Consider the following 18,815-nt stretch of genomic DNA (forward strand, 5'->3'; position numbering starts at 1 on the left):
AACATGGATGAACCCTGACAACATTATGCTAAGTGAAATAAAATTAGATATAAGACAAATCATATTTGTCCATGATTCCACTCATGTGAGGTTTCTGGAGTAGTCCAATATACAAAGACAGAAAGTAGAATGGAGGTTACCAGGGGTTGGGAGGAGGGGGAATGAGGAGTTATTTTTAGTGTGTGCAGAGTTTTAGTTTGGGAAGATGAAAAAGTTCTGGAGATGGATGGTGGTGATGGTTATACAACCACATGAATGCACTTAATGCCACTGAACTATACACTTAAAAATGGTCGAAATGGTAAATTGTACATTATGTATATTTATCATAAAAAATAGGTGCCAAGCATGACACATATCCACGCTGACAACTTTAAGATTTCATTTTCGAGAAGAGGCCCAGAAAGTGACTAATCAGTGGCGATGTGGGCGACTGTCAATCTTGAGTGCTTGCTCCTTCCAGAAAGAAACTGTTGGGACCAATAGATGTAAGGTGCCAGCTCCTCAGCCTTGCTCCGCCAGGCAAGCGACCCAGCAAGCTGAGTGGGTTGGATGGGAGACAGCGAGGAGAAGGGGTGACTGTGATGCTTTGAGGAACAAAAGTTCTGTCCCAACAGGGCAGCTGCTCCTCGGTTTGGGCAAGTTTGACACATGGGCAGGGAGCCCCATGCTCTTCCATCTCTTGGCTCCTAAAAAGAAGCCAGACATCCAGATATTTATGTGAAATCTCCCGAACTTTAATTGTTGGCAACAGATTCAAATAATATGAGAGTCTGCAGGCTGGGATGAAATCTCTCTCTGGGTTGAAGGCCACCCTTGGGCTGCTGGTTTGTGAACTCTGTTTGAGACTAGAGGCTAGGGCCAAAGATAACATCAAGATGTCAGTTTTAATAGTTGATGCTCAGAAACCCCCCAGGAAAGAATGCTAAAGAAAAACATAGCTATGAGCTAAAATCAAAATAAGGGTCTTGTAGTACATTCGACTTCCCACGCTAAATTCTCAGATCTTCCGGGGCAGAGTTGGGACTGAGGATTAAACTCCATGGGAACTTGGCCACCCTGCCTGTCCAAGTGGCAGGAAGAGCTCTGCCTCTAAAACTCATTAACCAGGAAACACAGAGTGACACAGAGTGGGGAGGATGGAGACAGAGAGACAAAGAGGACAGGGAAGGACGGAAGGAAAACGGGAGGATGCAGAACAGGTTTTCAGCCTTTTCTCAAGGCCAACTCCTTCTGCAATCTCTGAAATGACTGTTTCCAGCTGGAGCAACCTGTTCTCTGGTTGATGTGGCCCAATTTGAGCAAACTCCGTGAGATAGTGAAGGACAAGGGAGCCTGGTGTGCTGCAATCCATGGGACTGCAAACAGTTGGATGCGACTTAGCTACTGAAAAATAATTGATACATTCACTTGGTTTGACTCTTACCTAGTAAATTTGCTCCTGTGAGAAGGTGTCAGAAAGCAGGGGAGAGGGAAATCATTGTGGAGAGGGGCCAGGAAGCTTCTCCATTTTCACTTCTAATAACTCATTTGGTTTGATGGCCAAACCTGTGTTCAACGTGCTGGCGGTTTGTCTCAGGGCAGGAAATGAGCATCTTACTCCCATCTTCATGAAGTTGCTCACCCAACACCCACACCTGGCCCTTTATGAGTCTCCCAGGGACCCTCAGTGGACACTAGGAAGTCAACACAGATCATTAATAAAAGTCTCTCCAACACCACGCTTTTCCATTTCCCAACACAAGTTGTCTAAACATCTTATCGGAGACTAAGCTAAATAACAGAATCATTCTAGTTTGAAAACTGTGAACTCCAATTATTAGATACACCTAGAAAAAAAATTAAAGGTCAAAAGTTAAATTCCCCTTTCTTATTAAATACAAAGAAATTAATGTCCAATATTTGTTGAGTCCAATTTGCTATAATACATAACAAGAACCCTCTCACTGGGAGGAGAGAGTATCTGTTCTGGAAACTACTGCATGGATCAAGATCGTGGTTCCCAGGGGGGATGAATGCCTGTTGTCTTCACTCTCATCTCAGGCTGGGAGTCATACTTCCTGGAATCCCCTTTCCCTGTGGTTCTAGAGGGCAAGTGTGTCAATGAAAGGAGCTTACGTGAGACTTGAAGGCAGAAGTGTAGTTAGTCATTACTCTGGACTGGGGTGAGTGGCCATGTGATTTAAGTCCTCTCCATGAGCTAAGTCACCGAAGTACCACCTTGGACTTATTATATTGCCTTCCTGGTCACCCTTGCAAGCTCCTGGTTCTCCGTCTGTCCCAGGCTTAGGCTGGTGTCCTTGGTAATTATGTCTGGGATCCTCCAGCTGCAGGCTTCCAGGCATTTCTCTGCCAGCTCTTCCAGGGTCAGTATAATTCCTTATCTCCATCTTCAATCCCTTTTTCCTGTAACACTTGTAGTGGCTCTGACTGATCCCAGCTGAAACACTGGGAAAACATAAACATCATTTTCCTAAAGAGGCACGTATTAGATCTAAGCCAAGATAGCAACTAGGTCAAGATACTCACATTCCATCACTTTCTGGCAACCGATTCCAACTAGAAAGATGAGTTATTTAAAGGGCCTATTTTTCACTTACAAGGGAGCTAACCCCTTCTTCTCTTTCTATGATACCCCAAGAACTCATTTCCCTGCTAGAACACGGTGTCAGTTCCTCATCTCTGAACTGGGGATTTCATCCTCTCCAGATAGGATCTGTGGTGCTAGGAAGTTCAGTGAAGACAGTTTCCATTAGTTCTCAAAGAGAGAGTATCTTTTGTTTTTCTTTTGAACTTTTTATTTTTATATTGGGGTGTAGCTTATCAGCAATAGTTAACTGTGATAGTTTCAAGTGAATAGTGAAGGGACTCAGCCCAGAGAGAATCTCTTTTTCTTAGATCATGAACCTGGATATTCTGGGACCCTATTTTCCACCACATTTTATAAGACCAAGAAGTCATGGCTTGACATGGATAAAGCAGGACGCAGAAGTCAGAGAGGGCAAAACAGATCCCTAATGACAGCTGTTGAACCAAGGAATTCAGCCCTGTCCCAAACCAGTTTCCATACATTTGAAGATGATTGCATTTAGCCAATACACCTTCTAAAATTTAACACAATTCAGCTTGTGTGAGTGGGATTACTTATAACTATCACTTACAACCGGGGATTCTATTAACATTCCCACTCACTTGTATAACTACAGGATGTCAAGGGAGTTTGCGTATTTTCTCCCTGGATGCATTTCTTCTCCTATGAACGCCTCCACTGTAGCCATCTGAAGCTCCTTCTTCCTTATACTGTTCATTCTTTGAATCTGCTGCCTTGCTTGAGGGTAGCAAGTTAAATTGAGAAGATGAACACTACCTCCCCGCTCATTTATCCCCATGAACTTTTCTCTAAGAGACAGACTGTTGTGATACTTTATCTTACAGAATCCTTAGCGAGAGCAGATTTTCAACCAAGACCTTGGCATTCAACTCACTGTTTAAGGCCTCTCTGGGAAAGTCTCTACTCATCATAACCCTGTATTTCTGTATTCACTGGAAAAGAGCTAAGAGGGTCAATTAAAATGAATTTCACAGGTCCTTGAACTGCCTTCTTCCCACGTTCTTCCATTTTTAATTTTTTGGAGGTTGGTGCCATTTTGAGGGTTCCAATCTCCAAGGCCAACCATTACTGTGCTATTTCTTTTCTTTTCATGAGCTTCGGATCCATGAGCACGATGTAGGAATGAGCCATTAAGTTAGGGGTGGGCAAATGACAAAGCCAGATCCAGCCCATTTTGCTAGTTACTGGAACCGAGGCACATCTATGCATTTATGTATTGTCTATGGCTGTTTTTATAGTTGCTACAGAAACCCTATGGCCGCAAAGCCAAAGTATTGTATTATCTGACTCTTGACATGAAAAGTTTACTGATCTCTGCTCTAGATTAGTGTTTCTCAACTGTTTTCTCAACTTAGTGCCCATAAAAATGATACTCTAAGAGATGAAGGAGCTCACATCTTGATGAGATTTTGGGGGCACATTGTTCAGGAAGGTCTCCCTAGACCACTTGGGGCAGGACATGACCTGGTATATGCTTGGGATACCATTAGTCTTTCCAACACCTCTGGGTACCGACACACGATCTACACCTTGACTTTATAGGTCCTGTGTTTTGACTCCCACAGAGAGTTTGATTTTGGTCAAGGCCAAGGTCGCTATCATTCAGGAGTGGTGGTGGTGACCTCCTGGGTGTCCTGACTTCCTGTGTGACTGCCCCTGTAGCCTAAAGCAAGACTTATAAGAGCGCAAAGACGCTCCCATCACTGGTGGCCCCTTTGGAGCCATTTATGGTTCAAAGCTATTCACCAGCACACCTGTGCCAGAGCCAGTGCATGTCCTGAGTATGTGGTCAGAACCTGCTCAGTATCACAGCCACCTGCCCCTTTCCCTCAAACACTGAAGTCACTATGGGCATAGTTAATGCCCATCTTCTGAACTGACACCCAAGGTCCCTGCAAAATGGACTGGTGTCCACGACTTTACCTCCAAATTCCAACGATGCCAGTTGTGGAATCCTTAAACACCCATCATATTTTGAGGTCCCATCAGTAGTCTCTCATCTTTTCTCATTTTATTAGGGTATACATTCATTGCAGAAGGCACGACAGAAGCAGCTGTCCACTGAACAATAAAGGGGTTAAGAATCATTTACACCAACAGGAAGAATGAAACTGCAAATTTATTTGAAAGTATAAAAATTAAAAAAAAAACCTAATCAAAAAAGCAACCACACATAACCTTTCCAGTTTACATCAACTTTGAATGTCACATGTTATTTATTAATCACTTCCTTGTGTTTTTTAAAAATGTCAATTTCAAAGTAAAGGGACGGAGGGCAAGTGATAAGTGATCACAGTGGAACGATTTCAACGCTAAAATAAATGCTGATCTTATTTGAGAAAAGGGAGCAGAGATGGTTTTCTGGTTGGCACAGATTTATGCCATGTATTAAAAAAAAAAATCCTGGTTGGAATGAGTTAAAGAAATAATGCTGGTCACTTATTTGCTGTCTTAAGTAGGGGAAAAAGCAAAACTCTGCTGCTTTGGTGTCCTATTTATATCTTTGTTAAAAAACCCACCATTTAAAAAAATCAAATCTATAATAAAAATGTCCCTGTGTTTATTTTAAAAAACAACATTAATAGGCTCTCCTTATCGACTAAGACCATTTGTCCTTTCTAAGATGCCTGGAAGCTGAAAAGTGTGTGAAATTAATTCACTGCACAATTAATTAAAATTAGAATCCTTTCCTCTAAACAATTTCCAGAGCACCAGAAAGAAGCAGGGGCCCACCAAGGGGAGAAATGAAGACAGTGTGACTCATGTGAGAGGAAATGTTCAGCCAGAGCTCCTCACACACTCCGGCTGCCACTTAAAGTTCTCTCTGCACTGGACTACTCAGAAAATAACGCGTGTTATTTTAAAAACGAAAAGACGTGAGCAACTAGGTTTCTTTTCTTAACTTGAAAATCACCAAGTGGCTAGCTTTCCTGTAGCACACTTTGAAATTTGGTTTAAAAGAAAAAATCGTCTACAGAACAGGATCACTGAATGCCACTTCATCCCCCCTCCTGCAGACTCTGAATTAGCATCAAAGAAGTTACTGGGCATGTGGGAAGCAGGTCCGCATGACAGCTGCCCCGAGTGGCTCCACCTGGTTCCAGTTTTGTCCCCCGCCCTCTGGTTAGTCAGTGTGGTTTCTTGACAAATAACATCTACATTTCCACCCATGACTTCCTGAGGGGGTGGGCGCTGTGGCTGGCTGGGCACGGAGAAAGGAAAGCGAGCCTGAACACACAGACCATGAACTGAGGGAGAAAGGCATTGGTCTTTCTGCATCCTTCACGAACTCGATAAATAAAAACTCAAAGTGCAACAATGCACAGACGCCTGGCACACAGGGCCGTCTGGGGGCGGGGGGGCTGGTTATGAGAGCTCAGCGAGAAAAAGGCGTGATCTTGTGCATCTTTGCTTGGACCTCGCTAATGGAAAAACAAACAAAAGACAGCTTTCCTATACACATATAAATAGTCCCTTAACTAGAAGGGAAAAAACAAACACACTGTTTCAAATGCATTTCTAAGAGATTATATATAAAAAAAAGTCCGAATGGCAAATCTTGACTCCAAACTGTCTGTTATCCATGTCTCTCAGAGAAGAAACTATGGGATGTCTGGAGAGGTCTGATTCTCGCTCTGACCCTAATCCTAAACCTTGGTGCCGGTATCTATCTGGCTGGGCCTTGGGAAGTTGGGGGGGTGGCGAGTGCCGCCCGGGAATGTGGAACTCTCGCAGCAGGTGCTGAATTAGGTTTTCATGTGAATTAGAAACCCACAGTGTCCTCAAGCCCAACTGCACAGGTAGAATGACTTCTGAGTTGTCTGGGGGGACTTGGGAGGCGAGGGTTGAAGCCGCATGAATGGGCAATGCAGGCTGGGCATGGTTTACAGGGACAAAAGGACCAGATCAGATTTCTAGCCAACTCAGGTTTAGTCCTCATCCCTGGGCTAAGGCAGGTCACAGCTGGGAGGGTGACAATCAGAAACCAGGGAAAGGGCTGTGGACCAAAGCAGACCCCGGTTCTTGGCAGCCTGTATTTTAGGAGCTGAGAACTCGGATAAACTAGTGGTGGGGGCTCCCTGCTTATTCTGGGATGAGGCTGATGATATATGATGCTGGAAAAAGCTCTCAAAATGAGGATTCTTGGGCAAATTGTTAAATCCAGAATCTCTCCAGAATTGATGGTTTCAGAGTCCTTCAGAAAACCAAAATGACACTGCTGACTTCTGAAGGACGTTACTCACAGCAACAGTTATCTTTGGCCCCATCCTCTGCTGACCCAAGAGCAACGTGCAGCATCGTGCAACATCCAATGACAGCCTCCTGGGAGGATCACCCAACCCAAATCCCCAGGTGGAGCTCTAAGGTCACAGCCCACACAGAATTTGGTCCAGTCTCCTCTGCCCTTCTGAAAATCCCATATGACACAAACACTGCTTTCTCAGTACTTAAGTACCACATTCTCCCGCCACCTGCAAACTTACGCCACCACCTCAGCAAGATTCCAACAGTAACAGAAGAATGACGTGGAGGGTGAGGCTGTGATCGCTGGCCTCGAGGGAAGAATAAGTGCCCAGAAAAGATGCACCATACAACAGGTCAACTGAGAGGCCAGAACAAGGCAGGTCGCCCTCCAAAGAACATTCCTGAAATCTGGGCAAGGAGGTGAATGGAGAGACAGCTGACACTCCAAATCACTCCTTGAGGGGCCCCGAGGAGCTTCCCGTAAGCGCAAGTTGTTAGGACAGTCAAAGTCAGAGCAGATGAACCCATGGAGACTTTGGAAGAGCCGGAGTTTATACGTCTTCGGTGCCCTGGCTGGGCGCGGAGTCCCTGGGCTCAGCGGTGCCCTCCTGCGGGCCAGGCTGCCCCGGGCTGTGGCCGGGGGCGTCCACGCTCAGGAGGCTGCTGGCTGCCTGGGAGCTGGCGCTGTCGGCACTGCCGGAGCGGGAGCGGTAAGGAGGCAGGTCGGCTTGGTTCAGGGACTCAGTGTCTGAAGAGTAGGGTGGCGGAGGAAGGTCGTACCAGGCGGGTCTGCGATGAAGAGAGCAGGGTGGGGTGAGGAGCAGGGTTGGGGGAAGGGAGAGAGAAAAGAACACATCAGGAGCCCAGGCACGGCAGGCAAAGATGACTTCTGTCTGTTTTTGAGTGGATGATGGTGTCAGGACCGAGATTTTTCCCTCCAAGGAGAAAGGCAATCCTAGTACTAGGGAAACCAGTGATAAGCAATAAGATGAAGGGAAGGGATCAAAGGTCAGCATGCTCCGGCTGGCTTGTGCCAACTGTACAGTGCCAAACACATAACCTTTGGGAGGGGGAATTCTAAGAAGCCCCCGGCTCATCCTGGGTGTTCAGCAGGGATGCAGCTGGCCTGAGGTTTTGATGGAGACCTTAATGATCCACATAATTGGGGGTCCTTGCTGAAAGCCAACTCTTTCTGGTTGTCAGGACTTGGGCATAATAATGACACCTTGCTTGCATTGAGATAACTTCAAAGGCATTTTACTGTCCAGCTATCATTTACAGAAGGCTTATTGTGAGTCAGGCATTGCGCCACCCACCTTATATCCTTTATTTTATTTTATTTAGCATTCAGAAGAATGCTAGAGGGAACCATTACTTGTATGCCCATTGTACTGGGAAGGAAACTGAGGCAAAGGGGCCTTAGACAGCTTGCATGGGGTCACAAAGAGCTAGTAAGCAGCAGTGCTAGGATTTGAACCTAGGAGTTCTGTCTCCAGATGCAGCAGTTTTAACCTTGCTCTACATCTGATGGTCCAAGCACCAAGAGCACAGAATCTTAGTGCTTATTTGCAAATATGTCCTTAAGCACCAGGCCCTGGAGCTCTGTTTATCTTTTATGAGGAGAAAAATCTTATATAACACAAGAGCTGTCACTGGACAGGCTCAAGGAAGAGTCCAGTTAGCCCAGGAACACTGCCTGCAAAATGCCTCACCAGTGAGTCCCAGGCTTATAGGAGAGGGATCCTGCAGGGTAAGGGATGCTGAGAACTGGGGGCTCAGGTAGCTCTGGTCCTGGGACTTCAAAGTGGGTTCTCTGGGATGTGCTGGAGGTCACCAAAGGACAGAGGAAGGCTGAGCAGGCGGGACTGAGGTCCACTACCTACTCCAACTACAGAATTCTGCGTTTGACTTTGGTGGGTTTCCCGTACAGCTCCATCAGCAATGAGGGTCCTAAGCTTGAGAATTCTCCCTTTATCTTACAGATGATGGCATGCAAAGTTAAGGAACTTATTTATTTACCCTCTCATTCATTCATTCAATTAGAAATCAAACCTCCAACGTGGGCACTGTTCTCGGTAGCAGGTGGGTCCCCAGAGTTGGGTACATGTGTCCATGTGGCATTACCAAGGAGGAGTAGGGATCTGAACTGGCTGGGATAGCTGTTTGTCCTCAGATGAGTAACTGAAAAACTCAGTTTTCTCATCTGCAAAACTGAGGCAAATATAACCTCGCTTGGTGAGTCGCTATGAGGATTAAGCGAGATGATATGTGTGAACTGTTTTGCAAAGACTCAGTACAAGTCAGACACTGCGGCATCTTTGCAGCTGCATGCAGGGATCCCGGGCGCGTGCACACAGACTGCCCCTACGTGCGACGACCTCCCTTCCTGGCTGCCCAGGGTCTCCCGTCCAGCACACACCTTTGGTCCAGCAGGGCCTCTGAGTAGGAGGGCGGGGAGCCCACTTCCGACGCGTTCTGCTCGGCCTGGCTGGCCACGTACTGGATGCCGTTGTTGACGTTGTAGGTGACGTTGCAGCGGTGGGGGTGGTCCAGGACCACCAGGCGGGACAGCAGCACGGGGTGCTGCAGCCGGTGCACCGGCAGCGTCATGAGGTTGTTGCGCTTCCGCTGGTGGTGCAGGACCAGCGCCAGCAGGGCCACCACCAGCACGAAGATGACGGAGCTGCCGATGATGGCGTAGGTGATGCTGGGGTAGTACACGAGCTGGTTCTCCGAGGTCACAAACACCTGCCCGCTGCCTGGTTCTGGGAGACCCCAGAGGAGAGAGAAAAGGAGAGACGTTACCAGGTTGCTTCACTCACGCGCCTTGAAGTCAGCCCCAGGAGGGGCGTGCAATGTTCCAGCAGCACCATTCGCAGTAGCCGAAAAGTAGAAACCACCCCAATGTCCACTGACTGGGGTGGACAAGATGTGGGCCGTCCATACAATGCAATATTATCCAGCTATAAAGAGTACTGGCATATCTTACGACATGGATGAGCCTCAAAACATTATGCTAAGTGAAATAAGCCAGACACAATAGCCGAAAAGTGGGAACCGCCCCAATGTCCACTGACGGGTGGAGAGAGAAACAAAACGTGGACTGTCTGTACCATGGAGTATTATCAGGCCATAAAGAGTACTGATGCATGCTCTGACACAGATGGGGCCTCAAAACATTACACTGAGCGAAATAAGCCAGACACAAGAGACCACATATTGTATGATTCCATTTATATGACATGTTCAGGAAATGCAAATTCATAGGGACAAAAAGCTGATTAATGGTTGCCTGGGGCATGGGGACTCATTGGTGATAGGTGTTGGGGATCTTGCTGGGGAGATGGGACTGCTATAAAACGGGATGTAGTGATGGCCGCACAAAGTGATACATTTACTAAAACTCATTGAATTGTAAAGTTAAAATGGGCAAATTTTATGTTATATAATGCACGCTAAGTCGCTTCAGTTGTGTCCGACTCTTTGTGACCCCATGGACTGTAGCCCACCAGGCTCCTCTGTCCATGGGGATTCTCCAGGCAAGAATACTGTAGTGAGTTGTCATTTCTTCTTCCAGGGGATCTTCTCGACCCAGGGATGGAATCCTCGTCTCTTATGTCTCCTGCATAGGCAGGTGGATTCTTTACCACTAGTGCCACCTGGGAAACCATATATAATGTAAATTATACCTCAATAAAGTCATTAAAAAAAATCAGCCCAGGGGAACATAACATCCAGGGAATGGGAGTGATAATTACTATGACAGGAAATAGTTTTTCTCTGGAAGTTTATAATATGTATGAGGCACACCAGCCAGCGTGTCCGGGGTTCCTTATGTTGGTGAAGTACTTATTTGATGCCTGGCCCCTTGCCAAGCTTTCAAGATGAAGAGCCGGCGTTGCAGAGGCTAAAATCACGGACTCCGAAGCCATTCAACCCCCAGCAACTCAACTGACTGGCTGTGTGCCCTTTGGAAAGTGATAAACCTCTCTGCTGTAATTTGCTCATCTGTGAAATGGGGATGGTATTAGTCCCCATCACACTGGGCTATTCCGAGTGTCAAACACTTAGAACAGTGAACACACTGTGGGTGTTCCAGGCACACATATACGTACTTCATCATATCTGTGTGACTCACAGCAACTCCGTGAAGTAGGTGTTGTAACTGCTTTCTTCTTAAGACAAGGACAGGGACGCTCAGAGAGGTTGGGTCCCCTGACCAGGGTCACAGGGTCAGGAGGTGAGGGGCTGTGCCTGATTTGAGCCCCAGTGGTCTGACTTCAGAGCCTCGCCCCTAATACTTTGCCCGCAGCCCCCTAACAAGGCCTGCTAGGCAACCAGCAGGCATTTGCTCAGAAGCCTTTGGATGAAAACCTGAAACCCGCCCCCGCCCTGCAGGATGCCAGTCCCCTCCTCTCCACCTGGAGCACCAGCCCCCACTTCACATACGCAGTGGAAGGGTTTCCCACCAGCAGGACACAGCTGGCAAGGGTGGCCAGGTTCAGGCGGGCCCAGGAAACCAGAGCGGTCCTTCCTTGTGGAAAGCTGGAAGATCTACAACTACCCCCAGCTGTGGCCCAGCCGCAACAATCATCTAAATGCAGCCTAAGTGTGCAAGTCTGAGACCACACACCCGGTGCCCGGTCAACCTCTGAAGCCACGAGGAGGTCTGAGTGGGTCCTCAGCAGCCAGGGTGAGCTATGAAGTGGAAGCAGTATTGTACACTGGCAGGTCCAGTCCCGGGCTAAGCTTTCCCACACCCTTGTCACTAATCGCCCATGTGCACAACGTTGTATTTCACCTTCTGTATATATTAGAGTGTGCTCACCACCGAAACTTCGGGTCCTACTCATCACCATGGGCTTCACTGGTAGCTCAGCAGTAAAGAATCTGCTTGCGATGCAGGGGACGTGAGTTCAATCCCTGAGTTGGGAAGATCCCTTGGAGAAGGGAATGGCAACCCATTCCAGTATTCTTGCCTGGAGAATCCCATGGACAGAAGAGCCTGGAGGGCTACAGTCCATGGGGTCGCAAGAATCACACATGACTTAGCAACTAAACCACCGCCACTCATCACCACCATACAGTTGACCCTCTTTATCCATTTCACCCTCCCCCCACACCCCCACCCCTCTGGTAACCACCACTCTGTTCCCTGCACCTCTGTGTTTTGTTTGATTTGGTCTATTCACTTATTTTGTTTGTATTTTATATTCCATATATGTGTGAAATCACACAGTGTTTGTCTTTCTCCATCTGACATCTCACTTAGCACCATACTCTCTAGGTACCGTGGCATGATTTAATTTTTTACGGCTGAGTAATAATCCATGTGTGTGTATATGTGTGTCTGTGTGTGTACACACACAGACCACATCTTTTCTATCCATTCATTCATCTGTTGATGGCCACTCAGGTTGTTTCCATATCTTGACTACTGTAAATAATGCTGCAATGAACATAGGGATGCACATATCTTTTCAAACTAGTGTTTTCATATTCCTTGAATAAATACTCAGAAATGGAGTTGCTGGATCACCTGGTATTTCCATTTTTACATATTTGAGGAACCTCTATACTGTTTTCCATAGTGACTGCACCAATTTGCATTCCCTGCAACAGTGCATGAGGAGTCCCTTTCTTCTTTTTCTATTGTCATAAAAATAAATGTAACATAACATTTACCATTTTAACCAGTTTCAGGTGAGCAGCAGTTCAGTGACATGAAGTTACATTCACACTGTGTACAACCACCACCATGATCCATCTCGAGACTTTTTCATCATCACAAACTAGTGATGTGAATTCTGAGTGTTTGCATTCTTTCTGTTATCCTCACCAGCTTCACTAGACCAGAGGGAATGGCTGGGAGAGCCCCTTTTGGTGGGGGATGGTGTCGGGGAGAGAATAAGAACTGAATGAGCTCCCTTCCAGGGAGATGTACCCCTTCTTTATTTTTGACCGCACTGGCAGTCTTTGCTGCTGTGCATGGGCTTTCTCTAGTTGTGGGGAGCAGAAGCTACTCTCTAGCTGTGGTGTGTGGTTTTCCCACTGCGGAAGCTTCTCTTGTTGCAGAGCATGGGCTCTAGGCGTGCAGACTCAGTAGTTGCTGCACTTGGGCTTAGTTGCCCCGAGGCTTGTGGGATCCTAGCTCCTGGGCCAGGGATCCAACTCGTGTCCTTTACATTGGCAGGTAGATTCTTAATCACTAGACCATCAGCAAAGTCCCTAAGATGGACTTCTTATGATGGATTTTCACATGGAAAACAAATGGTTCCAGAGATCTTAAAACACTGACTTGCATGTAACCACTTGAGGTTTTAAGAATCCAGGAGGGAGCTCTTATTGAATGGAATGTAAAATGCTTGCTGGCGAGAAGCTGTGACCACATTTGCTCGAGAAATTATGATGTTACATAACTCAGGGGTGCCTGGTTTCCGCTCTGTATGTAAAATGTCATCTTGCATTAATTCATTAACTAGACTCACTTTTCTTAAGAGCTTAATGAGCCCGCGAGCCAAATTACTAATATCAGAGTTGCCTGGGACCTGAGTTGCAAGTGCATAATCCACGGATAATGAAGTTTCCATTTGTTCTGGCTTTCCCTCAAGCTCATGCCCTCCTGCTCACTGTCAAGCAGCTTGAACTCCTGTCCTGCATCTGTGGCTTCTGCTGCATTAATTCCAGGCAATCTGGTTACCACCAGAGACCACTGAAGCTCAAAGCTTCCGGGGCTCTGGCTGCTGCGTGTGGTGGAGACAGCCGTGGTCCAGGGCTGCTCATCACCTCGGTCACAGCTTTGTGTAGTTACCATGACAGTTTTCGAGCGGACGGCAGATGTCCTGGGGAGGAGAAGGGCCTTTTTCTAACTCATACAGAGGCGCTATCCAGACTGACAGAGGGACTAAAGCAGTGGACGCTTGTGACTTGGAGTTCCTTGCTTCTAAAACATTCCCTCCTCCAGATTCAAATTGTATTTCCTCTAGCATACAATTATTCACCTCTCAGACTGGGCTTCTCTAGTGGCTCAGACAGTAAAGGCTGTTTGCAATGCGAGAGACCTGGGTTTGATCCCTGAGTCAGGAAGATCCCCTGGAGAAGGGAGTGGCTACCCACTCCAGTATGCTTGCTTGAGAATTCCATGGAGAGAGGAGCTTCATGGGCTACAGTCCATGGGGTTGCAAAGAGTCACACAGGACCAAGTGACTAACACTTTCACTACTTTCAGACTAGGCAAAGGGGAAGTATGAGTTCACATCTTGCCAGGAAAACAGATATAATTATTCATGCATGACCGGTACGAGGGTAAATTGGTACAAACTAGGGTAGTGATTGGGGTTAACAATATAGATCAAAATAACAAATGTACATTAACAATATATATCTAAATAGAGAAAGTACATATCATTTGACCCAGCCTTTCCACTCTTATGAATCTAACTAACAGATATATTCACGCAAATGAGAAAAAACACTTTAATACAAATATTCATGGAAGTATTGTTCACGATAGCAAATATATCTAGAAAGATATATCAAGAAAAGATCTAGATTTCCATCATTTGTGGACTGGCTAAATAAGCTATGGTGCATCCAGACAGTATCATACCTATTTAAGAAACTATGGTAGCTCTATATAAACTGATGTGAAATAGTCTGAAAGATAACGTGCTAAGTGGTGGGGGCGGGGGGGAAGTCCAGTGGAGAATGTTTTGAATACTTCTAGAAGGACACAGAACTAGTAAAACTGGGAGAGAACTTTCCCAGTACTTTTCATTGTTTACTCTTTTCTACTCTTTATTATTTATACTGTATTATCCAGTCAAAAAATAAGCATCTTGTCTCTTCTTCTGGCTCTGCCTAGGCTGAGGTTTTCCTTCCTTCTCTCCCTGACGTGTGCGGGCTCCTGGGGGTTCGTGTTTCACTGTCACTCACTCACTCAAGATCCCCGAGTCCAGAGTTCCTGTTCTAGAAGGGACACTGCCCTGTTCAAATGGATGCCTCACCATTATCCTGAAAACGCCATTGCTTCTTTAAAAAAATTATTTTTAATTTTCCTGTAGATTAAGTATTTTTAAAGCCAAGTTTATTGAAGTAACCGACACACGATAAAACGTAGCCTTTTAAAATATACAGTTAGATGAGCTGTAAGGAAGATCCCTGGAGGAGGCATAGCAACCCGCTCCAGTATTCTCGCCTGGAGAATCCCACGGACAGAGGGGCCTGGGGGGCCACTGTCCACAGGGCTGCAAAGAGTTGGACGTGACTGAAGCGACTTAGCACATGCAACTAAAGGCAACAGTCGCGTAACATCACCACAAGCAAGATATCAAACCTTTCCATCCCTCCCCTTGTTAGCAGCCGCTGGAAACCACTGTTCTGTTTTCTGTCCAAATAGATTCACCATTTCGAGAAGGTCAGGGAAGGGAATCTTCCGGTAAGTAGCCTACTGTGCATGGCTTCTTTCATGCAGCATAATGCCTCTGAGATGCACCAGGTTCCTCTGAGTACAGTGTTCCTTGTATGGATACTCACAGTTTGCTTATCCCTCCACCAGTTAACGGAGGGAAGAGGTTGTTTCCAGCTTCTGGAGTGCAGATCTTTATGCTGACATATATTTTCTTCTTTAGGGAGTATATACCTAGGGGTAGGCTGCTGGGTCATATGGAAGGTGTATGCTTAACTTTATAAGAAACTATCACACTGTCCTTCAAGGTGGCTGTAGCGGTAAGCCTTCCCCTTGCAACCTCATAGCACATAACATAGCTAGCCTTGTCAGTTTCAGCCGGGCGCACAGGTGTGTAGTGGTACCTCTCTGAGGTTTTAAGTTGCATTTCTCAGTGACTAATGATGTTGAGCATCTGTTCATGTGCTGATTTGCCATCTGTATATCTTCTTTGGTGAAACATCTATTTAAATCTCTTGCCCATTTCAAAACTGGCTTGTTTGACTACTTATTGAGCAGTAAGAGTCTGATAGACGTTCTGGGAGACAAATTCTCTTCCAGATGTGTGTCTCACAAATATTTTCTCCCAGACCGTGGCTTGGCTTTTCACCTACTTTACAAGATCTTTTTGAAGATAAGTGTTCAAAATTTTCTTATGAAGTCCATTGTATTAATTACTCCTCTTGTGTTTTGTGCATTTTGTACTCTATCCAAGAAATCTTTGCCCAGAAGACGTTTTATAGCTTTAGCTCTTATATTTACATCTATGATCCATTGCAAGTTAATTTTTGTTTATGGTACAAGGTGAAGTTTAATGTTCTTTTTTCCCCTCCCTTTGGATATCCTATTGTTCCAGGACCATTTGTTGAAAAGCCTATCCTTTTTTTATTGAATTACCTTGGCACCTTTGTTGAAAATCAATTGAGCATACAAGACTGGGTCTATTTCTAAATGATCTATTCTGTTTGATTGAGTTACATGCCAATCCTTATGCCAGCAAGTGTGCTGAGAACTACAACTTTATGGCAAGTCTCAAAATCGGGTAGTGTGAATCCTGTGTTTTCTTCCAAATTGAATTTTTCTGATTATAAAAATACATTAAAATTAAAATTTAAAGTAATATAGAAATGTTCATGACAGACAACCTCTCCCGCCCCCTCCCTACTAGAAAAAGAAGTTCACAGCCTGGTGTAGACTAGGGGTGGGCAAACTTCTCTGTCAAGAGTCAGAGAGTGTGCTGTACAGGTTCAGCCACAACCACTCAACTCTGTCTCTGAAGTGGTGGTGGTTTAGTTGCTAAGTTGTGTCCAATTCTTGAGACCCTATGGACTGTAGTCTGCCAAGCTCCTCTGTTCTTGGGATTCTCCAGACAAGAATACTGGAATGGGTTCCCATTTCCTTCTCCAGGGGATCTTCCTGAGCCAGGAATTGAACCTGGGTCTCCTGCATTGCAGGCAGATTCTTTACCAACTGAGCTAAGAGGAAAGCCCTCTGTAGTGCAAAGCAGTTACAAACAGTACATCAGTGAATGAGTGTATTTTTGTCCCAAATCTGATTTACAATGACAGGCAGCTGGACCAACCACTGAGAAACTATCATTTCATAGATTTCTCCACGCCATTGTTTATATTCTCGTATTGTGAGAATTTGGAGAAGGCAATGACAACCCATTTCAGTACTCTTGCCTGGAAAATCCCATAGATGGAGGAGCCTGGTAGGCTGCAGTCCATGGGGTCGTGAAGAGTCGGACACAACTGAGCGCCTTCCCCTTCACTTTTCACTTTCATGCATTGGAAAAGGAAATGGCAACTCATTCCAGTGTTCTTGCCTGGAGAATCCCAGGGACGGGGGAGCCTGGTGGGCTGCTGTCTAGGGGGTTGCACAGAGTCAGACACGACTGAAGCGACTTAACAGCAGCAGCATTGTGAGAGTTATGGCTGTATTACATGTATATATGTGACCAGGTATTAGATGTTAACAGGAAAAAAATTTTCAGGAATTTATCAACTTCAGATTAATAATCCTTTAGAAAAGTGATAATAATTCTTAAAATTTCCAGTTAAGGCAGAAAAAACAATTATTACATTTTACAACTGATTTCATTCTAAGTGTTCTTTTAATTCAGCTTCAGAAAGATTGTACTTTTTGAGATCTTTCATGTGTAAAAATGCCCGAGTATCTTTATTAAGCCTGAACAATCATGTCACTATATATAATTTTCATATGTCAAAAGTTATTTAAAAAATCATCTAGATATAGTTTCAAAAACTGTAGAGTCAAATAAAATAGAAGATTAAAAATATAAACCCAGCCAAACAAAAAACAGGCAGCAGATCAGATTCCTCCCGCTGGCCCTAGTTTGCAGACCCATGAAGTAGAGATCCCTCAAAACTCTTCTTTGTGTATATACACATGTACAGAAATTCTTCAGGTTGTACAGACATTTCTACAAATGGACATCTTTCCTCACCTCTGCACACGTTTGTTAAGGAGCTATGTAGAATCCCACTACATAGGTAACTCACAATTTATATCACCAGCCCCTGACTTATGTACATTTTGGCTGTTTTTTGCGGGGGGGCACTAATGTAAACAATGCTACAGTAACATTCACGCAGACCAACCAGACTATGACAGCCGAGAGGGGAGGGCTGGGTTTACTGGTCTACCTTCTATACTCACTGCCCCAGACAAAAGATAAATATGTTAATCTTTGGTCACTGATACAATGATTTCTTGGGATGGGCTCTGGATGCTGGTTGTTTCCCAGGCCATCTAGTCTCTGGGGCTGTCCTGAACACTCCTTTTCTTTGACCACACTGAGCCACCAAGTGTGGTCAACTGCTGCTATGCAGGGCTTCTCCAGCCTCTGCTTCTGGTGTCCAACAGGTCCAGGCCAGGAAGAGAAACCTCCCTGGGGCCTTACTAGCTTTAGCCTCTTTGTCCTCTAATCTTTCTGCAATACCCTCATCAGTTTGAACACGATCCGACTCTGTCGCTGTGGCATTCTTGTAAAGTTCTTCAGGTCCAGGACTCTGAATGGCTCACATCACCCTCCCCAGCCACACATTCAGACTCTGCAGCCTTCCCTGCCTTGGCTTCTCAGTACCAACCCTGGAGGGTGTTGGAGTGTTGTGTGGCTATTTGCTTTGTGACCTGTCCCCCACTGAAATAGTACAAATAATACCAACAACCACCACCCATGTTTATTTTGAACTCAGAAACAGAGTAACAATAATGTTATCACCATCTTAATGATCACTGAAGTTCTCATTCTACCAGCAATATCTGATGTGTTTACATATGAATTCTCATTTTGTATTGCTTAAGCCAACTGCAGTGAGTTGGACGATGTCCCTCCATCCAACTAGGAACCTCAGAATGTGACCTTCCTTGGAATAATGATCTCTGAAGAAATAACTGACGTAAAGACCTTGAGATGAATTAGGGTGAGCTCTCAGAGTGTCCTTACGAGAGACAGAAAAGGAGAAGGCCCAGAAACAGACAAGGGAA

General features: G+C 45.5%; 1 protein-coding gene across 5 annotated transcripts in view; it reads right to left on the bottom strand.

Moving 5' to 3' along the window:
• Positions 1-4,712: 4,712 nt before the first annotated feature.
• The window catches only part of LDLRAD3 (low density lipoprotein receptor class A domain containing 3), a 257,881-nt gene continuing 243,778 nt past the window's right edge, over positions 4,713-18,815 (bottom strand). For all 5 annotated transcript variants that reach the window (XM_070473176.1, XM_070473175.1, XM_070473174.1 and 2 more), the window contains 2 exons: positions 9,276-9,621; positions 4,713-7,645 (listed from right to left, as the gene is read on the bottom strand). In XM_070473176.1, the coding sequence (XP_070329277.1) occupies positions 7,408-7,645; positions 9,276-9,621 (584 nt within the window). In that variant the 3' untranslated portion in view covers positions 4,713-7,407. The remainder of the gene's footprint in view (positions 7,646-9,275; positions 9,622-18,815) is intronic.

The sequence above is a fragment of the Odocoileus virginianus genome, chromosome 10 (genome assembly GCF_023699985.2).
Source record: "Odocoileus virginianus isolate 20LAN1187 ecotype Illinois chromosome 10, Ovbor_1.2, whole genome shotgun sequence".
Lineage (NCBI taxonomy): Eukaryota > Metazoa > Chordata > Mammalia > Artiodactyla > Cervidae > Odocoileus > Odocoileus virginianus.